Below are 24,372 nucleotides of genomic sequence, written 5' to 3' on the forward strand. Positions count from 1 at the left end.
ATGGCCATCCTAACCACAAAAAACATATTAGGTGCAAGCCCTCATACCCCAAGTTTAAAATTTATCCTCTAATCAAGGTTTGAGGAACAATATTCTTGTCCACGCCCATTTACAAAAATATTCTTGCAAACTAACCTTTAGAATATAACGATGATAAACGATCAACGCTAAACACATTATTTGCCCACCTTTTGCCAATGGTATGCCTTTGTAAACTTTCAAATAAAAAGATACAAAATAATTTTTTGAGCAATTAAGTAACAAAATTCTCTCATATTTTTAGTGCATTATACTAAGCAAGTTTCGAAAATAAATTTCAAGACACATTCATATAAAAAAATTTCTTTACATAAATAAATATTTTGTTTATTTCAAAATTAAATTTATGATTTTTTTTACAAATAACAAAAAAGAAAAGGAAGGTGAAAACGGAAAAACAACACAAAAAACTAATCTCTTGTAAACTATCACAATTGCATTCACACGAAAATATTAGTCGGGAATAACACATAAAGAAGCACGAAGCAGAAACAAAATAAAAAAAGAAACCAATATTTTGAAGTTATCATAATTGTGTTCACACGAAAATATTAGTCGGGGGTAACAAATAAAGAAGCACAAAGCAGAAACAAAATAAATAAAAAAAAGAAACCAATATTTTGAAGTTATCATAATTGCATTCACACACAAAAAAGTTCGCCGAAATAACACAAAGAAGCGCGAAACATAAATAAAACAAAAAAGTGACTAATCCTTTGAAGTCATCACAATTGTGTTCACACGAAAAAAATTCACCGAAATAACATATAAAGAAGCGCGAAGCAGAAACAAAATAAAATAAAAACTAACCTTGTAAAGTTATCACAACTGCATCCACACAAAAAAGTTCGCCAAAATAACTCATAAAAAAGCGCGAAACAAAAATAAAATAAAAGATTTAATATTTCAAAATTCAACTTTTACAATTATAGAAACCGATTATATCTCACAAAATCTACACTAAAAAAAATCAACTTTTCAAAAATATTTTATCTCAAAACTTTTCTTTACATAATTTTTACAAACTTTAACGGTATACAAATCTAATAAATATACAAAATATTTTTTATTTACATAATTAACTTGTATAAATAACTTTGGTTTTAGAAGATTTGATTTGATTTGTTAAAAGATATCAATTTGTTTTACAATGATTAGATTTTGGGTGAACGTTTAATATTTAAGGTGAAGTAATATTTGTTCTTTCAAGGTCAATTCATGGCATTGTAAAATTAAAAAAAAAAAAAAAGTAAAAAATAATTACACGGCCTTTGAAGAAAAGAAAAGAAAAAAAAACCTCGAGAGCATATTTATATAGGCTATTTTGACGAGGGGCGCATTACACAGACTAGAAGTGGAAAATGCAAAAATCGTCTCAACCAAGAAAAACAAATTGAAGAAAGCGATTGTGAAAACCTAGATAGATCAACAACGCCAATTTTCTTATTCTCTATTGCCATTGCGATTCGAGAACCGAATCACCGTCGTCGTCTCGCGGCCACCACCGCCTTGCTGTTCTGTTCCAATCGCGATTGTAATCGGTTGTTTGTTGAGCGATGGAGTTGGCGCAACTGGAAGCATTGTGTGAGAGGCTTTACAATTCTCAGGACTCAGTTGAACGTGCTCATGCGGAGAATACACTGAAATGCTTCTCTATGAACACTGAATACATTTCTCAATGCCAATATATTCTTGATCATGCTTTGACACCTTATGCATTGATGCTTGCTAGTTCTAGTTTGTTGAAACAAGTTACCGAACATAGTCTTGATTTGAAGCTCCGTCTCGATATATGTAATCTCTTTTTTTTTTATTCTCTTTTCATTCTTCATCGATGACTCTTAAGTATCTGAATTCATGGATTTTTTTGTCGTTGTTGTTGTTGTAATGCATATCTTAGGGACCTACCTGATCAACTATCTAGGGACCAGAGGACCTGAGTTACAGCCGTTTGTGACTGCTTCTCTGATCCAACTTTTGTGTCGAGTAACGAAATTCGGATGGTTTGATGATGATAGATTTCGGGACTTGGTCAAAGAATCAATGAACTTCTTGAGTCAGGTGATTTTAATGGATTTGATCTTAATTGATTTACCGGACTTAAATATAAGAATGATTTGCGGCAGGTTGTTTCACACTTTGTTGTTGTTGTTGTTGTTGTTGTTGTTGTAATCTAGGCAACACCGGGTCATTATGCCATTGGTTTGAGGATATTGAATCAGCTTATTTCTGAGATGAATCAGGTTAGACATTACTTTGTGCCACTTGAATATGTTTGATGCCGGAGTTAATATCACATTATTCTGATGGGAGAGTTATTATCTTGAGTAGTTCAGTGGTCTGTATGCTACTTGATTATGTTCACGGAAGCCATCGAATAGTTGATTTCTTTCGGTATGGTAGAAAAATGGATTGTGGTTTGATGCTTCTGTGGCAGGGAGGGGGATAGAAAAATAAGGGAAGGTTTAGTTTGTATGTTTTGTATAAATCGAACAGATCGAATATTGCCTAACCTAGCAATTAGATATTTTGAGTAGGTTCTGTATTTTGTACGTCGTGCTGTGTTTTGGAACTATGTTCTGTTTGTTTGACTTTTGTATCCTGCCTCAGGCTAATGCTGGGTTACCTGCAACAAAGCATCGAAGAGTAGCTTGCTCCTTCAGGGATCAATCTCTTTTTCAAATATTTCAGATATCTCTAACATCATTGAGTCAGTTGAAGAATGATGGTAAAATGGCTACACCCACGTTTAATTTTTTTCTGTCTGTTTAATACTTCTGATGATCATTAGTTTGAGAATTGTGATAATGTATTTTTCAGCAATCAGTCAGTTGCAAGAATTGGCACTTTCTCTCTCTTTGAAATGTTTATCATTTGATTTTGTGGGGACATCTGTGGATGAAAGTTCCGATGAGTTTGGCACAGTTCAGGTATCTGTGTGTTTTTGTTTTATCGTAAACTTTTAATGTTCGGAGGTCATGCCTTATTCCTTTACACTGGTTCGATAATTATCCTGTAAATATTGTGGTTTGCAGATTCCATCACCCTGGAAATCAGTCTTGGAGGATTCTTCAACGTTACAACTATTTTTTGATCACTATGCCATTACAAAGCCTCCTCTTTCGAAGGAGGTCCGTACATACATTTTTTTCTTTGACTGTGTACTTAATAGTCAAACCGAGTCTTGAAAATTGAATTCCGCTATAAAATACTATTAAAAAATTAATTTGTATTTTGCTTTAGACGGCCGACCCCACTCAGTGGGAAAATAATTGGTTGTTGTTCGCCTTAGACAATGATTTCTTTTATTAATGGAGGCGTTTTAATAAGTTGACAAATAAGTGTTTTATTGATTATTTTCCTTTCCAGGCACTGGAGTGCTTAGTGCGACTAGCGTCTGTAAGACGTTCTTTGTTTACAAATGATGCTACCCGGTCCAAGTTTTTGGCCCATTTAATGACAGGAACCAAAGTAATCCTGCAAACAGGGCAAGGTATTGTATGCTTGTTACCTCTTTCTTTTTTTTGTGTTATAATGCCTAACTGGAAATATTATTTCTGTAAGAAAAAAACATTTATTCAGCATTGTTTTGGTAATATTTTGTTATGCAAAGCTCTCTCACACACACACATACAAACATATTTATATGACAATATGCAATGCGGTCGTTTAAGTTATTTAATTGTACCATATTAGCTCCTTAAGTTTTTTCCTTAAAAGGTTTTATAAGTCTCATATCGTGCATGGCGTTGTCCTTTTTTGGTATAAAAAAGTCCACATGACTGTTATAGTGCTGATGCGTCTATATCGGTGTTGACGTGGCAAGTCCAAATAAAATTTTACTTAAAAAGTTAAATATTTTAAATAATTTTCGTTAAAATAAAAAGCTCCAAATTAAAATTAACTAGAGTTTTCCTCCTTCTTCTTCTTCTTTAATTGAAGAGGAATACCTTGAATTGCGGGCATAGGATTGATGTGAAGGTGAACCCATGGGGATGCCGGTGTTGGTGGCATAGTTGAAGATTTGTCACCATGGTGAGAGTCCCTTGAAAGACACTGCATAGTTGAGGTCATGGGGCTGTTACATGTTGGTGTTTGGTGCACGTCATAAGCAGTTTGTTTTGGTGATCTAGGTGATGATTGGCCAAAGCCCGTGACATCAAAATCGATTTTTACACGCACATTGACATTAAACGGAAAAACACCCTAATGAGAAAAATGCAAGCTTTTGCCTTTTGCTTTGATTGTTCGTGGATTAAGGATGAAAATTTGGTATCTGATGTAGTAAATGTCGAATTCAAAGCATGGATGTCAAGATCTCGATCTAGATTTTAAAATCTTAAGATTTTACGATCTCACTCACCCCAACGATCCCGATCTTAAGTAGAATCTTGTGTTGTAGCCAAATTGTGAAAAATCGTAAAATCATTGATTTTGTGTGATCTTTGCCAGTTTCGGCCATGATTGGCCGTTATTTGGCCATCACCATTAAAAGGTGAGAAGAATGACAAGATGCAGAGGCGCAACACTTTCGGTACGGGTCGGCGGGGACAAATGCCTGCCTTTTGAAATGAAGTTTTAAATTTAAGGTTTAGAGAATATACATCTCACTTGTAGGGTTATTGACTTCATAGTTTTTTAAGTGTGTGTAATTAGACTTTTATTTTATTCGCTATGCTTCCAACATAGGCGGGAATGTTCTGTCTTATATTTCTATGTTGAATTTTTACTCACTTCCATAATCTGTCAGTGATGACACCGCGTGGATGATTCATTGATCACTGTTCAGGAAATTTAGTAGTTGAATTTAAGATCCATTGATACTTTATTTTTAAGAAGCATTGAAAGGGGAAATCCCACATAAAGCCCTCCTGGTTTAGCAAATTAAAAAAAAGTTATCAATATAGAAGCTGAACATAAGAAATATTGACCGTCCTGCCTACTTGTTTTCAAGCAATATTTTTGTTATTTATGTTTATTAGAACTTGAGGTTGGCCTAACTTATCCCTACCAAACTGACTTGTAAGGTGAGGAATGTCATTCTTTATAAACTCTTTTCAAACTCTATCTTTAATCAATGTGGGATTTTTTTAATACATTCTCTCACACCCAACGCTATTGGGTTTGATACGTGGATATAAACGGTGGGTGACCCGGAATTTCGATGAGACTTGGTTTTTCCAATACACCCCTCATGCCCAACACTGTCGGGCTTGATGCTTGAATATAAATGGTAGATGGCACGATCGATTGACTTTGGTACCCAATTAAAATTGTGAATCTTACAAAACCGGCTTGTAAGGTGAGGATTGAGGATTGCCACCACTTGTAAACATATTTCAAACCATAGATGAGGGACTCTTTAACACATCCTCTCACGCCCAATAAAATTGGGTTTGATGCGTGAATATAACTGGTGAGTGGCCCGATAGGTGGCCCAACGAATCTTGAACTAGACACTGATACATTCTTAGAATCCTGCTTGTGCCTAATTCAACCTAACAAAACCAACCTGTAAGGTTTGGAGTGCCATTATTTATTAACCTCTTTTCAGGCTCCTATCTTTTATCAATGAGGGACTTGGGTTTTTCCTAGTACTCCCACCCCTCACGCCCATCATTATAGGGCTTGATGCGTGGAGATAAATAGTGGGTGGCCTGAATTATCGATATGTGACACTTGGTTTTTCTAATAATCTATTTTTCATTTCTTTGATTTTTCTTTTTGTTGGCCATGGATTTATAATATTGACTGTTTTGGAGAAGCAGGTCTTGCAGATCATAATAATTACCATGAGTTTTGCCGTCTTCTTGGTCGGTTCAGAGTGAATTACCAGGTAGTTTTTGTGTACTTTTGCTCCTTTTGTGTCACGTCAATTTTTTTATTTTATTTACTATTACACATTAATATCACACAAACATCCAATCATATTTCACCATCATGATGGATAATTTTTTAGTGTTTAGAAAAGTAATATTATGATGTGGCTAGATGGTGCAATATGATCGAGCTGTGTAAAACCTGTTTGAGTTTTGGACCTTACTACACATCATAATAAGAGTGTAAAATCACATATTCACAGTTTTTATTTAAATTTGCCACTATTTATTAGTGAAAAATTTATTTATTGTTAGTAGCATCCAAATCTGATAGTCATTTAGCTAGCGTTTGAAAAATCTTATTTGAACTTATCTCATGATATAAATGTAAACATGTGTTTTGCCAATGATTTATTTTCAGCTTATTTGCTTAAGCTCTCTAAGATAACCTACAGAAATAGCTTATGCAGAGTTAGTTTTTGTTTCCTCTTCAATTGTAGATAGATGCATTTTATGCATAAGCTCTCATGTGATAAACACTTACTAAATAAACGCCTAATTATGCTATTTATCTAAAAGCCTTCTTAATGCACCTGGAAACTAATCTTGTACGCAATAACTCACCTCCAAAATTGTAGCCTTAAAATGCCCGGAATGTTATGGCCAATTATTTACTAGTTTTTGTTTGTTTTATAGATTTGGTAGTTTGCTTTAGCTTGTTATACATTGACAGTTTTGTTGATAACGTTTGGTGGAGTATAAAGTATTTTCATATTCTTTAGTTTATTCTATCTAAATTTGTAAAATAAATGCTGCAGTTGTCAGAGCTAGTTAATGTGGAAGGTTATAGCGATTGGATACGTTTGGTTGCAGAGTTCACTCTTAAATCTTTGCAGTCATGGCAGGTTAATTTATGTGTCACTTTTAAGAATTTTCCTCAGAATACATGACTTATTCTTCAAAAATCGCATATTCCATGTCTTTTTAAGCCATTTATCTTTGAAATAATGCCATTGCTACCTCCCCTTTTGAAAATAAAATTCAGGATTGCCATCATGTGAGAATTTTAATAAGATAAATTTCAGTAGTTATCAAAATTTCAACTTAGGTTATTCAAGTGATATGAAATACTGATTAAATTGATACCTTCTTGTCAGTGGGCCAGCAACAGTGTCTACTACCTGTTAGGGTTGTGGTCTAGATTGGTGGCTTCTGTTCCATATTTGAAGGGTGATGCACCAAGCTTACTCGGTGAATATGTTCCTAAGATTACTGAAAGTTTCATCACATCAAGATTCAATTCCGTGCAGGTGTTTCCCTATTATCTGTGCATGCTTTACTGATTGCCTGCCTTCCAGGCTGTATGCATTTAGTTTAACACTTCTCTTAATGAAACTACTGTCAAATATAATTGCTCTTTTTTTACAGGCTGGATTACCTGATGATCTTGAGAACCCCTTAGACAATGCTGAACTTCTTCAGGATCAATTAGATTGCCTTCCAAATCTATGCAGATTTCAGGTAATCATATATATTTTATATTATCATTCTTATTTTTTTTTATGAATGATATAGTTAACTGAGAAGGCAATAAGGATTCCAAAGGAGGATGGATAAAGCAGCAGAAGAAGATAGAGCTAAAATAAACAGGAACTAGAAGTGAAAACTTCTTTCCATCTTTTGAGCTTGTTTAAAATGCAATAAATAATTGATATAGTCCTACTGATTAGGTGCCTATCTCTCAGCATAAAAAATTTAATATTTGATGGGAACAGGGAAATGCTATATTGCCTTTTCAAGGAGTTTGTTTCTTTCGATTTAAGTTTTTGTGAAAAAACATGCATCTTGATAAGAAACTGTGAAGGAGAGGAAAATCCTCCATAAAGCAAACAACTTTCCTCCCAAGACCCTTTGAAAATTCAACTCCATGACTAGCCCCACACATTTTTGAAAAAGCTTGTTGTCTAAAAGAGACTTGTTTGTCAGTGTAGAAAGAGAGAAGTAATGACTCTCATATTTATATTAATAGGTTAAAAAGTAATACATAAGAAAGACAAATGGACAAATGGGCCGAATCCATATACTTAATACTATACCCTAGTAATATATTATTATACTATAACTCTTAATACTCAGAAATGGACTTCTTTGGATTGGAGTGCATTCCAGCATTTGTTGGCATCACATGCATTATGGATTAAAAGGAAGTGATATTTAGTTAGTCAACTAAAGCAATTCTTTGGCATCGATTTTCCTAGATCTAATACATTCCCTCTTGTAATCTTGTTTGTGCTCACAACAAACAAACCAAATAATCCTTTATTATTTTTTTCCATCATTGATAAAAAAATGTCTCAATTTTCTTTCGATCTACTTGAAACCCAAGTGGAAGCTAAAAGAAAGATAAGTAATCAGGTGGATAACGGACAATAAGTGTGGATGGGTTGGCCCCCAATGAAAAATGAGACACCATTCAGAAAAAAACACTTTTGGGAAATTCATCACAATCGTCTATTCACAGTGCATATTAATATATGCTAAGTTTCTGCGCTAAATTGAGTTTCAGGGAAAATACAACCCAAAAATATTATGAGTACGGGTGATCATTAATTTATGTTGATCTCCATCACCAATTTGCCAGGGGAAATTCCCAACTTCTATATGTATGCCATCAACAAATTGCAAGTGGGAATTCAGAGCTTCTACGTTGTATGTTACTAAAGGTTCTATACTAACTGACTTCCCTAGTATAACTAACCTCAACTAATCCCTAAAATCTAGGAAACCTATCCCTAGATTCTAGGAACTCTAACTGAATTAGTTAGTCACACGAGTCTATAAAATAGCAGTTCTACCTTCCTTGCAGATATGCAGATTAGTGTCTTATATCTTTGGTAGGGCTGTTTATTTTTTCCGTTTTGTTTTGCTGCCTCGTGCCCTTGTCAAGGAGGACACTTTACTATGTTCTATAGTTGTACTTTTTGTCTCTAACTTTCTATTTATTCAAAATAAAATCTCCTGCAATTCATTGTACTCAATAAAAAAACCAGCCACCGAGCTAAACATAAAATGGTAAATTGGACCTTCCTATTTCAACAACTTCGACTTTGAATCCTAAACTTAAGGCCAAATAGTTACCATTTAGAAACAACTTTGGTTTAATTCCTTCAACTTCATCCAAAGCTTTTGTTTTGATGGAGGAATAGGGGTATCCTCAAAAGCCTAGGTACTTGATGGTGAAGTTCCCGTATTGGTACTTGTTGGACCTCCCTTTTTCCTCATTGTTCTGTTGCAAGTGAAATTTGTGACATTTATGTATATTAATTTAATAGTATATAATGATATAATGTTATTTGTGTATTTAAGTTTCTCTTGTAACTTGTAACCAAAAAAAGAAACCACAGTTTTGACTTATTAATCTTTATTGTGAATGGAATAATTTATCTCTTTCATGTTATATTATATTATATAAAAAAGTCTCGTGTTTCTTATTGTCATACCCGTACATTGATCTTTTTAAAAATGATGTATCTCGTACCATGCATTCCTGGGAATATCTATTGTTTCTTAAATTGTTTTTATCTATAGAAGACTCTTTCTTAAACTATTTTCTGCTGCCGTTTTTTAAACAGTTATGGCTGTTTGACTCCTTTGCATTCATTTTGCAGTATGAAAGCAGTAGTTTATTTATAATAAACATAACGGAGCCTGTCCTGCAAATATACACGGTGTGGTTATAACTTGAGCTGATTGCTACCCTTTTATCTTTTTGTACTGATTTGTTGGGAAACATGAGTTTGTAATTGATGCTTGGCTGTTTCCAATGACTGGAATAGGAAAGGGCAAGATTACAGATTAGTGATAGCAATGACCTCTCTGTGATTGAAGACAAGCTTGCTTGGATTGTTCATATTGCTGCAGCAATTCTCAAGACAAAACAATGTAATGGTTGCAGGTAAAAGTTTTTTGGCCTTTGCCTTTTCATCTTTTGGAATATTGTGGGTTGTCAAAGAAACTCAGGGCAGTGTTCATTAAAATGTCAACCTGTTTTTAATTATATGTTTCACCATAATATTTCTGTATGTAGTGTGGAATCTCAGGAAGTGCTAGATGCCGAAATTGCAGCTCGAGTTCTGCAGTTGATTAATGTAACTGACAGTGGAGTGCACAGTCAGGTATATCCTAGCCCATATTTAATATATGTATTTAAACAAACACATATATTAAATACGTAATGGTTTAACATTGAAGTATATTTTAAAATTAGTAGACATACATTTTTGTAAATTAATATATATATATATATATATATATATATATATATATATATATATATATATATATATATATATATATATATATATATATATATATATATATGGGTTGGATACTAAACTGACCACACCCGCACCCATACCCGCTTACTTTAGTGGGTAATTATCCTAGCCCATGTCCGTACTCATTTTTGCAGATTTTTACCGTATCCATTGTGGGTATGTTTTGCGGGTGTCCACTGGGGATGAGTCAAATTGCCATCCCTAGATGTGAATTTAAAGAGATCAAATGGATAAAATTAATGCATCTTCCAGGGGCTAAAACATTGCTATTTTTTACTTTAAGATGCTTCTGTGACATATGAGGTCATCTTTTCTACTGACTCTTATTATAATTTTCCCTTTAAATGAATAGGTATAGATTACTTAGTATTTTGGATAACTACCATCACTTATAGACTCACTTGTCCTCAAACCCATCACCAAAATGACTCAGTTGAGAGAGATCACAACACATAGTTGAAACTTGCTTAACTCTCCTTGCTCAGGCCAAATGTCCTCTTTTCTTTTTCGACCTTGCTTTTCTTAGTCCCACTCATCTCATTAACATACTATGCTCTACCGATAATTCCCCTTCTATCTCTCTCTTAAGTTTACATTTCCCTGGCTTCAAATTCCTTAATTCATTTGGTTGTGCTTGTTTATGTCAAATTCAGAGATATTTTGAAAAACTGTATCTTCTCTCGGAAAATTCTCATATAAATACACTTTAAATTACGAGTTAAGGGGCTGACCCAGCTTCATAAATCTGCGATTGCCCTATATACATTTATGCAGTTTAATATACTAATAAATAGTATTAATCCCAGCCCAATAGATCTGCTACAGTAATATATACATTTATATTTATGCACTTTATTATCCTAATGAATAACAAATAGGAATATTCTAATTAGCAAATAGCAGTTAGAAATCCAAACATTAAACCTACTGACAGTTTACCCTTTCTAAGACCCTACGATTCATACAAACTAGATATGCACTCAAGAGAATGTGTGTTTCCACGTTATTCACCTATTCGCAAGGGCTACAAATGTCTTGATCCTAGTGGAGGAATCTTTATTTCTAAGGACGTCTTCTTTAATGAAATAAGGTTTCTGTTAAGAAACATGGTTGGGCCTAACTCAACCCTACCAAACCGGCTTGTAGGGTGAGGATTGCCCCCACTTATAAGGACATGTTCAGGCTATATATTGTTTGATGTGAGACTCTTTAACAGTTTCCTTACTCAGACTTGTTCCTCTTATCCCATTCACCTTATGAGCGTCCTGCTATATCCCATCAGGAATCAACCACATCTAATCCTTCTTCCGCTCTATCCCATCACGATTCTGATCACCCTCTCCTTTAATACCTGCCATATACACACCATCTCATAACCCTTTACCTTTTAAGTTACCATCCCTTATCACTTTACCTATTGCTTCCTCCACTATGCCAAAAATGTATCCTCAAAACTGCCACTACATGCAAACTAGAACAAAAAATGGCATTGTCCTCCAACCCAGACTAAATTCCACCCTTCCACTCATACATCTAACTATTTACAATACTTTATTATTGTTATTAGTAATTATGTTTGGACATTTAGTCAAACCCTTTGGATGTCATTACTTTATATAAAGAGACTAGTGCGTGTATATAATATTCAGTTTCCACAATAATATTTTGCATTTGTATTTTTACCATGTAAAATTTAGCTTGTGTTTTTAAGATAAAAATCTTGTTAATGATATCCTTAGAAGACTATATTGCTTATTCGTTCCAATTATTGGCATTTTGCAGAGGTATGGTGAAGTAAGCAAACAAAGACTTGATAGGGCAATACTTATTTTTTTTCAGCATTTCCGAAAATCTTATATAGGAGATCAAGCAATTCATTCTTCCAAGGTAATATGATGTTTCAATTATTGATACAAACATATCTTTAACTTTCCACACATCTTCATGTGTGTTATTTCTTCACTTATGTTGCAGCAGTTATATGCCCGGCTATCAGAGCTTCTTGGCCTACACGATCATCTATTACTGTTGAATATGATTGTTGGCAAGATAGCAACTAACCTGAAGTGTTACATTGAGGTGCGGATTTAGCTTGTTCTTCTTGTTTTCACAAATTATTTGCTGGTCTAACATAATAGTTGTATTTGCACTACTTTCAGAGTGAAGAGGTCATTGATCACACTTTAAGTTTGTTCTTGGAGCTTGCAACTGGGTTAGTTTAGATGAATCAATGAATATGAGCCACCTTTTTTTTTTTTGGGTGTTAGGACAATCCATATTCACATTTACCGATTTCTGTAACAGCTTCATGACTGGGAAGCTACTTATGAAGTTGGATACAGTGAAGTTTATCATTGCCAATCATACGGTAGAGTATTTTTTTGTCAATTGTTCATAAATTTTCCTAGGGAGTTGGTTATTGTTCTCTTATATTATATTGAATTTTCAGCAATTTATAATTGATTTTTTTTTTTTGGTAAAAAATTTAATTGGATGGGAACTATTGAAAGACTATCTCACCTAGTTTAAAACATCCCACTTTAGTTTGTCAAGAATCCCAGAATACAGAGCTGTTTTATAGGATATTTGTCTAACTATCGAGATGAGTTACCTTTGAATTAGAATCATTTAGCGATATGATTTAGGTTGCTAAAAAAGATAGTGGCCCAACTTTCTCTTTGTAATTGAATATTGTTAGCTTATAGGAATGGGAGTGTATCCAATTTTAATGTAAATGGGTGAAAACTGAAAAGTTAAGAGGTATATTCCAATAGGTGAAGGACTTGACTCTTGGCGAACTTCACTATCATAAAGAGATGTCAGTTGGAGAGGTGAGACAATTAATGTTCACTAAGTTACATTTATGAATGGAAGTCATGTCCTTTCACTATAAGGGATCATCTAAGGAAAGAAGAGTTTATCAGAGAAGATAACATGTCTGGGTGATCACTTGTAGTGGTGTGAGTCTCTTTTCATGTGAGTGAGTTGGTGTATGTTATTCCCTGTAACTCTTGAATGGAGTACTTGGGTTTGTAAGGTGATACATAGCTTGAGTGGGTTGCAATCTTGTAATCTTGTTTGCGATATCAAATTAGTTTGTTGACGGTTTCATGGACTTGGGCATGAGGCGCCATACATCGGAAATTCTTGTGGTGTGCTGTTTATTACCTTCTTTGTGGTGTGTTGCAACAAATATCATTCAAGGGATCTCCATTACAATTTGCAAATATAAGAACCATTTTGCCATTTTTACTTTCTGAATTTGTATGTAGTTTGTACATTCCCAACATTTGTTTGGCCTCCGCCTCCCTTTGGATATCTGCAAATGTTGTTTCAAGATGTCTTCATTACAAATACATAAAATCGTCTTTGCCATTTATACTTTCTGAATTTGTATGTACTTTGCACAATCCCAACATTTATTTGGCCTCTGCCTCTCTTTGAAGTTCTGCAAATGTTATTTCAAGGGGTCTCCATTTTAAATATATAAGATCCTTTTTGCCATATATACTTTCTTAATTTGTATGTACTCTGCACAGTCTAATTTTGAGGGATTACATTGCTTTCATCGTTCACTAATCTTTCTAATAAAGTTCTATTTCTGTAAATAAAGTTGATGATAATTGACCTTAACCTTTCAGAAAATGGGACAGCAAAGTTGTCTTCCCTCATCTCCCCCCTTGTAGGAGGTCGCCGCCCTCCCCCTAGTATTTTCCGCTTCTCTTTTTATTGTTGTTCTTAGAATTGTGGTTGGGCCTAACTCTACCTTACAAAACCACCTTGCAAGGTGAATATTGCCCTGCCACTTATAAACACATCTTCAAGCCATATTCCCATGTGATACTTTTTAACACACCCCTCACGTCCAACACTATTGGGCTTGGTGTGTGTATATAAACGGTAGGTTGCCCAACGGATCAAGAATCTAACTTTGATATAATCTTGGAAAGTGTGGGTTGGGCTTAACAGGTGGCCCATCAAATGATGAACCTGACTCTGACACCATCTTAAAATGTGTGGGTTGGGCCTAACTCATCCCTACAATACCGGGTTGTAAGGTGAGGGCTGCCCAAGCTTTATAAAACCTACAACGGCCATATGTCTCTAAGCAATGTGGGGCTAAATTCACCCCTTCAAACCCAACACAATATAGGTGTTGGAGGCTACAATTAAGGCAAGCCAATTGGCACAATTAGGCAAGTAGGAGCATACCGCAATAAAGTCGGAAATTACAACACACACTCGGGCCTCAATGAGCATGAAGCCTGGACGATGCAGGAAATCAAACAACAGATCTAGGATAGGTTCTGATATCATCTTAGAATCATGATTGAGTCTAATCTAACTTTAAAAAACCGGCTTACAAGGTGAGAATTGCTCCCATTCATTAACTTATCTTCCGGCCATATCTCATCTGATGTGAGATTTTTTAACATACATAAACTCTTATGCATCATTGTCCTTATTCATTTCTTTCACTAAAATTAATCTCAGAGGGAACATTTTCCATTTTTGGATGCAAAGAAGTGCTCCCGCAGCAGAACGATTTTCTATTACACAATTGGCTGGTTGATATTCATGGAGGATTGTCCTGTTAAATTTAAATCTTCAATGGATCCACTCCAGCAGGTACTTTACAACTCATCTAGATATGCTTACAGTCATTTTTCATATATTGCCTCGTTACTGAGGACCGTTTTGCTTAAGCTGAAAGTAGTTTTAAAGTCATGTAAAAAATGATTTTGTTTTTTATGGATTGTATATAATGTAAAGTCAATTCTTTGTTGGGTTACATCACTTTTTATTTAAAAAGGTAGTTACAATTGTAGTTTTTTCTAGAAGCTACTCAGTAATCACAAAACTGATTTTTTTTCTTCTAGATTCATTTTATTTTCAAAAGCTTGACCGACATTCAAAATTTGAGGAGGAATCTTTTCCAGAAAAAAGCTTTAATAAATGCATTTTTTTATTGGGGTTTCTATTGTTTTCCTTTTGGTTTTCTGTTGTTTAATAATCAGTTCAGGGGAACCTGGTTTCAAAAAATAAAATCAAAATTTACATTAAATATTAGTTTTCTGTTGTTTAATAATCAGTTCAGGGGAACCTGTTTTCAAAAAATAAAATCAAAATTTACATTACATAAGTATGTTTATACATTAACTTTTGTACCTACTTCTATGTTATATCTTCAAGTGAAGGATAGGAACTAGCAATTTTTATTTTATTGTGTTAATAATGGCATCTAGATGGATTTTTTTCCTTATCAATAGTTTGTTAATCTTTTGGTTTTGGATTTAGCAAGCATATTACTTTTTCTCTGTTTTAGGTTTTCTTCTATGTTATATCTTCAAGTGAAAGATAGGAAATAGCAATTTTTATTTTATTGTGTTTATAATGGCATCTAGATGGAATTTTTTCTTCTTCTTATCATTAGTTTGTTAATCTTTTGGTTTTGGATTTAGCAAGCATGTTACTTTTTCTCTGTCTTAGGTTTTCCTCAATTTGGAATCAACTCCCGATTCAGTGTTTCGAACAGATGCCGTTAAATATGCACTTGTTGGTTTGATGAGAGACCTTAGAGGAATTGCAATGTCCACAAATAGGTTAGTATTTTTGTACAGTTTCTCCTCTGAAAAAAATGAAAATGAGGAAAGCAGTTATCCTGACCTCCCTGTTTTCCATGTTTGTATTTCTTAGCCGCCGAACTTATGGCTTTTTATTTGACTGGTTGTATCCCGCACACATGCCTCTAATCTTAAAAGGAATCTCACATTGGACTGACACCCCAGAGGTATTGGATCTTGTGGAAATTTTTTAATGCATAACATATTCATTTAAATGGTTAGTTCATTTGATTATTCGCTACTCAGAAATTCTTAAATCGAGGAGCTGTAATATCAAAATGTCATCTTGCAGATACTAGCACAGTACTTGAATTACCCCATAGTATCATATAATGTGAATAATTTACACTATGCAGTCCTGCTAACAGCAACTAGGTTTTCTACTTTTCCTAAATATCCTCAGCTATATCTTGTAGTAATTTTTAACTCGCCGTGAGTTTAGCATTGTTATCAGAAAATAGTAACTATAAGTTCGTAGAAAGGCATGGAGATGAGATTTGATGATTCTAATTTGTGGGGCTGCGTCACATCTTGCTGTGGAAATGCTTCCTCAAGCCCTTTGAAAACGACAATTAAAAGAAAACAAAAATTCTAAAAAAGGACACTTAAAGGAACCAAGGGAGTATCTTTCTAACCGAACCATCAGAGCTGACTTAACTGTAAATACACGCTTACTGGCCTCAGTTCTATTTCGAGCTAGTAAAGTCATAAACTCTGTATTATTCTTCTCATGCGCTTTCATCTTCTCAAATACAACTTCCTTTCACTTTGGAACATTTATAACTTAATGTACATTCTTTGAAATTTCTATGCAAGAGAAGTGATAGGTAAATGCGGAAAATGAAGAAGATAACTTGGAATATATTTACATTTTCTAAAACAATGGATTCTCAAAAAAATAAAACAAAGCAGGCAAAGAATGCTGGTGATATTTTGCAAGTTCACAATTCTCACATTGGAAAACAAACTAGACTTCTTAACATGATATGCTTTAAAATTGTGGTTGAGCCTACCACAACCTTACAAAATCGACTACTTAGCATGTGAAGAAAACAAACTAGACTCTCTTGGCCACGGTCTACGGTAACCACCATCTTAGCCACCACCATAGCCATCACTGTGATAATTGCTGGGAACCCCTGTCATAACCTGATTCATTACCAGTTTAGTTATGAAATACTTTATAGGAGAACCGTAACCTACGGCTCGTGATACTATGTTGAAAATATTCTATAATTTCAGATTTTGTTTATTCCGATAAAAGTGTGCTCCTTTTCTAAGAGAGTACATAAAGACACTCCACATATTAAAGAGCGATTGATTTAAGGAATTAAAATAAAATACAAAAAACATGAGATTAAAATTAAATAGTATTGAGACTAATAATGATTAAATATTTCTACAATTAGAGATTTAACAATCCTTATACAAGGATTTTCACTTTATACTTGAGTTCTAATTTTTCAATCAAGGTAGGATGGGCTTGGTTTTGGTTGTCTCCTGCCCTCTTTTCGAATAATAGACTTGCGGTATTTTATCTTTTGATGAGGGTTTAATCTGAGGCCTAACACATTGTCATTCATTTATACTAGAAATTGCTTCTAATCCATTTATTATGACGCATGCTCCTCATTCCTCACTTATGGTTTTGTTTAACTGTGCAGGTTACGACCCCATTGTTGAAGTTCATGGCTGAGTTTGTGCTAAATAAATCTCAACGTTTGACATTTGACTCGTCTTCTCCAAATGGGATACTTCTCTTCAGAGAAGTCAGCAAACTGATTGTCGCCTATGGATCTAGAATTTTGACTTTTCCAAATGCTGCGGATGTATATACATACAAGTACAAAGGAATATGGATATGTTTAACAATACTATCAAGAGGTGAAATCCTACCTATGTCTGGTTATTTCTATTTGTGTTGCATATTTTAATGTACAAGTACAAAGGAATATGGATATGTTTAACAATACTGTCTAGAGGTGAAACCCTACCCATGTCTGGTTAATTCTATCTGCGTTGCTTAGTTTAATGTCAAGTGTGGTTCTTTTACAATAGCAAGTATGCACATACATCTCCTGTGTAGTTTTCGTTTGTTGTTTTTTTAGTGGATTATTGTTAGAATATAAAACAATATCTTAGAATATCTTGGCGTATCTCCTAGGATCAGTTGTCAATCTCTATGCACCAACTTGCCTACAAAAGGCTCGTACTTAGGTCTAGCCAGGCTTTTTGGTGAGGATGTCTGCAGTTTATTGACTTGAAGTGACGGTCTATTTCAATGTGGTTGGTCCTATCATGTTGAACTAGATTATCAGCTATGCAGATGGGCTGCTCTAAAGGTGGCCTCTCTATAGAATAGATAAAGTGACACCCTGATATTCCCTTGCAATCTAGCAGGATGTATTAAGCTTTCTTTGGTGGCAGTTTGAGTAGTCTGTAACATCTACCCAGGAATGTCGTCTATGCTTACGTACATTTCATGTTTTTTATCATTACTATATGGTTTTTTTAGTTGTTTTGGTTTCAATCTGAACTGAGATCCTAAGTCCTCAGTGGTATAATGACGCGTGGTAATTTTTGTGATCATCTTGGATCTTATCTTTCAATTTATTTACCAACAAGATTTTGTGTCACAGCCCTTTCAGGAAACTATGTCAACTTTGGTGTGTTTGAGTTATACGGTGACAGAGCTCTATCCGATGCACTTGATGCTGCTCTAAAGATGACACTGTCAATTCCCATGTCTGATATATTGGCTTATCGAAAGGTGCGCAAACAAGTTTCTTGTTACACACTATTACATATATATTCTTTTTTTCTTCATTTGCAATCATATAATAAAGAAAGAAAAATATATAATGATTCCTTCAACTAAAGCTTTTAAAAGGATACATTATTTTCCTGTTAGATTCTTTATGAAAACCTCAGTTAAGTGGGCATAAAACCTTTGAGCAGAAGAAGTTACCATATTTTCATGTAAATAGTTCCCCAATAAGATATTTTAGTTCACATTTGTGGCGCTTCCGATTAGGATCACTTGGTGTACATGAAGGAACTTGTTTAGCTGGGAAAAAAGTAACTGAAAAAAAGTTTGTTTGGAAATTGAATGCATGTGTGCATTCAATGTTTTGAGCTTACTTTGCAACAGAAATTCTACCTGAACTGGGAGTGGAAATAACGTTTCTCAGAAGAGATTACAATTGCTTCATTTCTTAGACCTTCTTGAAATTGGGCTGGTGGTATTGTAGAGCAGTTTTGTACAACTAAAAAATGAAAAGGATGAATTGAACATTAATGAACAGTAGAAGAAATAATATATCAATTGTTTCCTTGAAATATATGAATTTCAAATATTACATGATTATATATTCATTGTCGATATTATATTGTAGAATAATGCTAGTAGCACACTCTTTTATTGGTTAAAGTTCATATGGGTCGCACCAAATTTATATGGGACCTACGTAATTTGGTAGGCCCATATGATTTTTTAAACAATAAAAGAGTATGTTAGAAAGTTTGTGTTTGAGAATGTATTGCTTGCACTCTTCTATGTTGTGAGAAAAAAAGGATTGATTTAATCATAGTAGAGATTTGTATCCTTATCTTTGGCTATACTTATTAGTATATGTTAAGGATACATATTGAGAGTCAATCTCTAAAGTCATTCAGAACCTATGATGCCTACGTACAATTACGGGTATATGTTGTCAATAGCAAGCTATAGTGACATTATAGCGGAATATTGTAGTGGTTGTAGGGTTCAACACGAAGAGTTTGTCATTAAATCCTTTTTTCATACCCGTCTTTTTTTATAAGGGTGTTAAAGTCAATTTGATTCTTTTTAAGGGTAACATTTTGTTCTTCATTCTATTATGTTTATGTTCTTTCTCACAAACAATTGTTTTCTTCTTCTTTCTATTTTTAACTCAGTTTTGTTATGTTCTTCTCTGTTTAAGTTATGTACTTTAGGTTCTTTACTATAAAGTATGATGGTCTCTTCAATTTTGTGTTTTTTAATTTTTGGGTATTGTTTGCTGTGTATGCTGATTGTTAGTCTTTGCAATTGCGGCTATCCTACTACCCACTATACCACTACAACATTTTAAGAGATCGGGGCTACTCGATGCTATATGAGATTAACCATCTGAAATGTGATTTGGTGGGAATATATTTCTTCCAATGACAATGAACATCAAAATCAAAAGACTATTTCTTCCAAAATCACACACTAAAAGTATCAAATATCACTATTTTACTGCCCATTATTTTGATAAAAAGAACTGCCTCTTCGTCTGGTTTATGAAGAATAAGACTGGCAACTTCAAATATATTGTTATACTTCTTCTAAAGGCAGTTACGGGAAGTTATTATGGCAGTTATATTGTTTAATTTTAGGAATAAAAAGTGACAGGGATACGAAAACTGATTATAGGTAGTTATTGAGTGCTTTTGATTGTGAGAGACCAAGCTCTCGGATTTTTGGAGGGAGAGGCCAATACTCTCAAATTTCTTGGATAGGATTTGCTTTATATCTATTATATCATTGTCTCTTTAAACTTTCTCTGATGTACCAGTGTTAATCCTGTATTAATAATATAAACTGTTGTTCTAGACAAATTATGCAGAGGATTGTTCTATCATTTTTGTTTTCCTTTCTATAACTCATTCACTATAGGTACTAGTTTCTATCTTATATCAGTCCTGTCAAATAAATCTCATTCATCTCCTCCAATTTTCCCAAATTCCTGTCTCCCTCATTATAATTCTTACTCTCATGAAAGAAGACAAACATTTGAATGAATAAAAACTAAATCTTCAGGTCTCTTGGGATTGAGCCTATTTCTCATCAATGATTGGATAAACAAATATTTAGCATTACTATCGTTGCATGTCTTGTTACTATCTATATCTATATAGTACTTGGAGGAAAACTAAATCTCCTTTTGAATAATTGAAATAAACTTAGATATTGCTTATTCAGACGCAGGTCTTATTATCATGCCCAATTCATAACATGTAATCTGTGTATTTTCATCTTCCGTGTACCAGAGCCGCACTCCGACTTACTGAACAGTACCCGTGCTGCATATCCAGTTCAAATAAAAAGGGATACGGGATGGGTACTTACCCTACGCTTACCCGCATATTCGATACGTACCCGATATGGGTTCTTAATGTTTGGATTTAGCTTTCCAAATTCTTTTCTCTAGACTTACTAAAGCATTCCCGCATTTTTTAGTTTTTGAGAGAGAGGGAGAATGTATGTGAGATAAGAGACCACATCTACGGTATGTACATATTGTCAATGCTTCAAACCCTATAGGTTCTTGCGTGGAGTGTCTTAGATATAAAATTATTCACATCCCTTAATTTAACAACTTATCTAGGTCTTAATTTATCTAGGTAGGTCGTGAATTATGTGTCGGACTAGTTTTTTGCCAGCTTGCCAGATACTAGTTAAGGTGAATACTCACCCGTCTTTCATTTTTATGCAGCTAACAAAGGCTTATTTTGCATTCTTGGAGGTTTTGTTCTACAGCCACCTCACTTTCATCTTGAGCTTGGACACAAACACCTTTGTGCATTTAGTTGGCTCCCTCGAATCTGGTCTAAAAGGCTTGGATACAAGTATATCATCACAGGTTATGGTTGCATATCATTTGGATCTTCCTTTCTTGAAACTAATTCACATTTTTTCAGATAGCTTTTTTCAGAGAATTCTTCTGTCGTAAGTATTATGTATTTAGTTTCTTGTTGTAACGGTGCTGTTGTCCAACTCCTTTAATTTCTGATTACAGTGTGCATCTGCTGTTGATAACTTGGTTGCTTTCTATTTTAACAACATCAAATTGGGAGAGAATCCAAATTTACCTGCATCGGTCAATCTTGCTCGTCATATTGCAGAGTGTCCCACTCTCTTCCCAGAAGTAAATATATCTAAATTTTACGGCTCACTACTCATACAAACATTCATCCATAATTTTCCTCTAAGATTTTTTTAAAACTATTTCTGTAATCTGGAAATATTCTGTTGTTGATAATCTTAATTCCTTCTTTTTGCTCCAAGTTACATATTAATGCAGTGCAAACCTTCAAATCATAGAATATAAGTTGTATAACTGATTTACATTTTTATACACATGGTGTATTCTAAATTGTCTCCTAGCTCCAGCAGCAAAACTGCCATTTTAGTCTATTCATTTTACTTGTCTGAATCGGTTTTCCTCTTGGGATGGAGAGTGGAGTGGGGGTTCTTTTTTTGACATCACATAACTTGGGTGTCTTCTTCATTTCTAGATTTTGAAGACTCTGTTTGAGATCTTATTGTTTGAAGACTGTAGCAACCAATGGAGCCTGAGCAGGCCAATGTTAAGCTTGATACTCATTAATGAGAAGGTAATGTACCTTGGTATCCTTTTTTCTTTAGTCATGAAATTTACTGCAATATCTTCCAGCTTGAATTTTAGTTTTAATATACTTGATGTATATATATTTACTGTCTGACTAGTAACACAATATACATACATATATGCATCCTTATAAGCTGATTTAGTAACACAATTCCAATTATACTTTATTTGATTGTCAAACTGAGAGTTGTCATTTACTTGCAGACATTCTCTGATTTGAAAGCTCAAATCTTGTCATCACAGGTATTTTCCTTCTCATCCTTTTTCTTAATTGTCATTTCTTATCTAGCTAAGGTTTTTAACATAATAGACACAGACCCTTTAAGTTGACATCTTTCTTCGTATAACCTTGTCATGTGAAAAACTCAGTAGGATCTAGTGCCGAATGTCTATGAAGCATGAACACGTCTAGAAATTGGTGTCATGGTATCCGACACCTGTACGGCACGTATCAGAAAAGTCAAACCAGAGCCTGACAGTGTCCCTAAATCAGTGTCTGACACTTATACGACACTCTTACAACACGTGCCAAACAATTCAGACAAGTATTTCATAGAAAATGTTTTTTCTTTCCTTTACACACCTTGTACATTTCTTGAACAAATCTCATACATATTTTAAAGGGATAAACATGTATTAAAGCAATGTTATCAATGAAGAATTAGAGACGCTATTTTTTATTAGAATATTTTTAACTCTTTAAATAATAGATGGATTAATGAAACCCAAATGTTATCATATATAATGTAGTGGTGTCCTATAATTTTTACAATATGAGTGTCTGTGTACGTGTCTGTGACCGGGTGTTTTTGTTGGAGTCTATGCTTCATAGGTTGACTGTTTATAAATTTACAAATTCTTTGGTTAGGCAATACATCAAAGTGATAATGATAACTTGCTAATAGTTGATAGTGGTTCAGTTTCTGTAGCTTTGAAAATACATGTTATTCCTCTATCATTATGTTGCGTAACTCCGTGGTTATCTTTTGCAGCCAATAAATCGTCAAAAGCAGCTCTCTCTATGTTTTGATAAACTTATGGCAGACATAACTGAAAAATTAGACTCAAAAAACAGGGATAGGTTTACTCAAAACCTCACCATATTTCGGCATGACTTCCGTGCCAAATAATTTGAATTTTTATGAATTTTTAATGAGAGAGAATGATTGGTGTTTGTATATTGTCTGGAGAATCTGTCACCCTGTGTTTTGGTGGCATCTTGGAATCCTATCATTGGAAGAAGCAACCACATTTTGCAATTTCTTCATTTCGCTCTTGTGTGAATGAAATGTATTCTTTGTAGTTGTAGTTCATGGAGTGTGCAAGTCCCAGTGTATACTTGTGGTGGTACTGTACCCAGCTGTAGGTTTTTCAAAGTTTATTGGTGATACAGAAAAGATTTTAAGGTTTAAGTGGTCGGGACAAGAAGGGGGACTTGATTAGAAAATGGAGGGAGGGATGAAATTGGAACCTCCTGAAGGGTAGGGTTGTTGAGTTAGATAAATTCTTTTTATAACTCATGTACATTATCTATGATTTTCATTTCGAAACTCCTTAGATATTATTTGATATTTTTGTATAATAATAGATTCCTCTGAACTCCTAGTGAAAATTAGAAAAGAAAGAGGTAGAAGAAATTCTGTTTGGATTGTGATAGAATCATAGAAGAGAAAAGCTCATAACACACTTGTTTTCTTCTCTTATTCTTTAAAATTTGTTGTATTTTGAATGTTTTGTTCGGATGTCCTATGTAAAGTTAGTGTTGTAAATAATAGGATATGCAATTTTTTTTTCTTTCATTTTTGATAGGTCAGAGCTTATTTGAAGGAACCCAGTTCTATTTCTATGTATTTTATCATAAGCTAACATACTACGAGTCATTCTCTCAAGTCATTGGTATCACTGTGATAAAACCCAGTCCCAAGACTGAAGCATTAAAAGTTCTAATTTAAAAACCCAACCAAACGTTCTAGTTCTCCTGATGACAAGCCATAGTAAATAACCTCTTTGTTCTTTGATGTGTAAAGTAAATGTGCCACCATATGTAATCGCTAGTCCTAGTCTTATTCTTAGCATACAATTAAAGCATGGCAAAAAAATTTTAGACCCGGCCATTCCTGTCCTGTATCTAACAGAA

The 24,372-nt window shown here is 34.1% G+C and overlaps 1 protein-coding gene across 2 annotated transcripts; it reads left to right on the forward strand.

Annotated features, from left to right (window-relative positions):
- The first annotated feature begins 1,361 nt into the window (after window positions 1-1,361).
- LOC131660492 (uncharacterized) lies at window positions 1,362-23,964 on the forward strand. 2 transcript variants are annotated; one of them, XM_058929734.1, is made up of 28 exons: window positions 1,362-1,833; window positions 1,940-2,100; window positions 2,217-2,282; window positions 2,650-2,767; window positions 2,860-2,969; window positions 3,075-3,170; window positions 3,409-3,532; window positions 5,808-5,875; window positions 6,677-6,763; window positions 7,016-7,168; window positions 7,287-7,379; window positions 9,527-9,586; window positions 9,695-9,813; window positions 9,946-10,033; window positions 11,978-12,082; window positions 12,170-12,274; window positions 12,355-12,407; window positions 12,500-12,563; window positions 14,690-14,824; window positions 15,686-15,798; window positions 15,893-15,986; window positions 17,484-17,703; window positions 18,459-18,589; window positions 21,321-21,467; window positions 21,624-21,752; window positions 22,123-22,221; window positions 22,440-22,478; window positions 23,228-23,964. In XM_058929734.1, the coding sequence occupies exons 1-28, from the start codon at window positions 1,596-1,598 to the stop codon at window positions 23,363-23,365; spliced, it is 3,153 nt and encodes a 1,050-aa protein (XP_058785717.1). In that variant the 5' UTR covers window positions 1,362-1,595; the 3' UTR covers window positions 23,366-23,964. The 2 variants fall into 2 exon arrangements, with proteins under 2 accessions (XP_058785717.1, XP_058785718.1); XM_058929735.1 differs by having other exon boundaries at window positions 12,173-12,274.
- The last annotated feature ends 408 nt before the right edge of the window (window positions 23,965-24,372 follow it).

Source organism: Vicia villosa, linkage group LG3 (genome assembly GCF_029867415.1).
Source record: "Vicia villosa cultivar HV-30 ecotype Madison, WI linkage group LG3, Vvil1.0, whole genome shotgun sequence".
In the NCBI taxonomy this organism is placed as follows: Eukaryota; Viridiplantae; Streptophyta; class Magnoliopsida; order Fabales; family Fabaceae; genus Vicia; species Vicia villosa.

Excerpts from the sequence above, each read along its gene's own strand:
- LOC131660492 (XM_058929734.1), top strand. The coding sequence starts at position 1,596 with ATGGAGTTGGCGCAACTGGAAGCATTGTGTGAGAGGCTTTACAATTCT. Across the intron at positions 1,834-1,939 it reads GAAGCTCCGTCTCGATATAT|GGACCTACCTGATCAACTAT; the intron begins GTAATCTCTTTT and ends TGCATATCTTAG. Across the intron at positions 7,380-9,526 it reads CAAATCTATGCAGATTTCAG|TATGAAAGCAGTAGTTTATT; the intron begins GTAATCATATAT and ends TTCATTTTGCAG.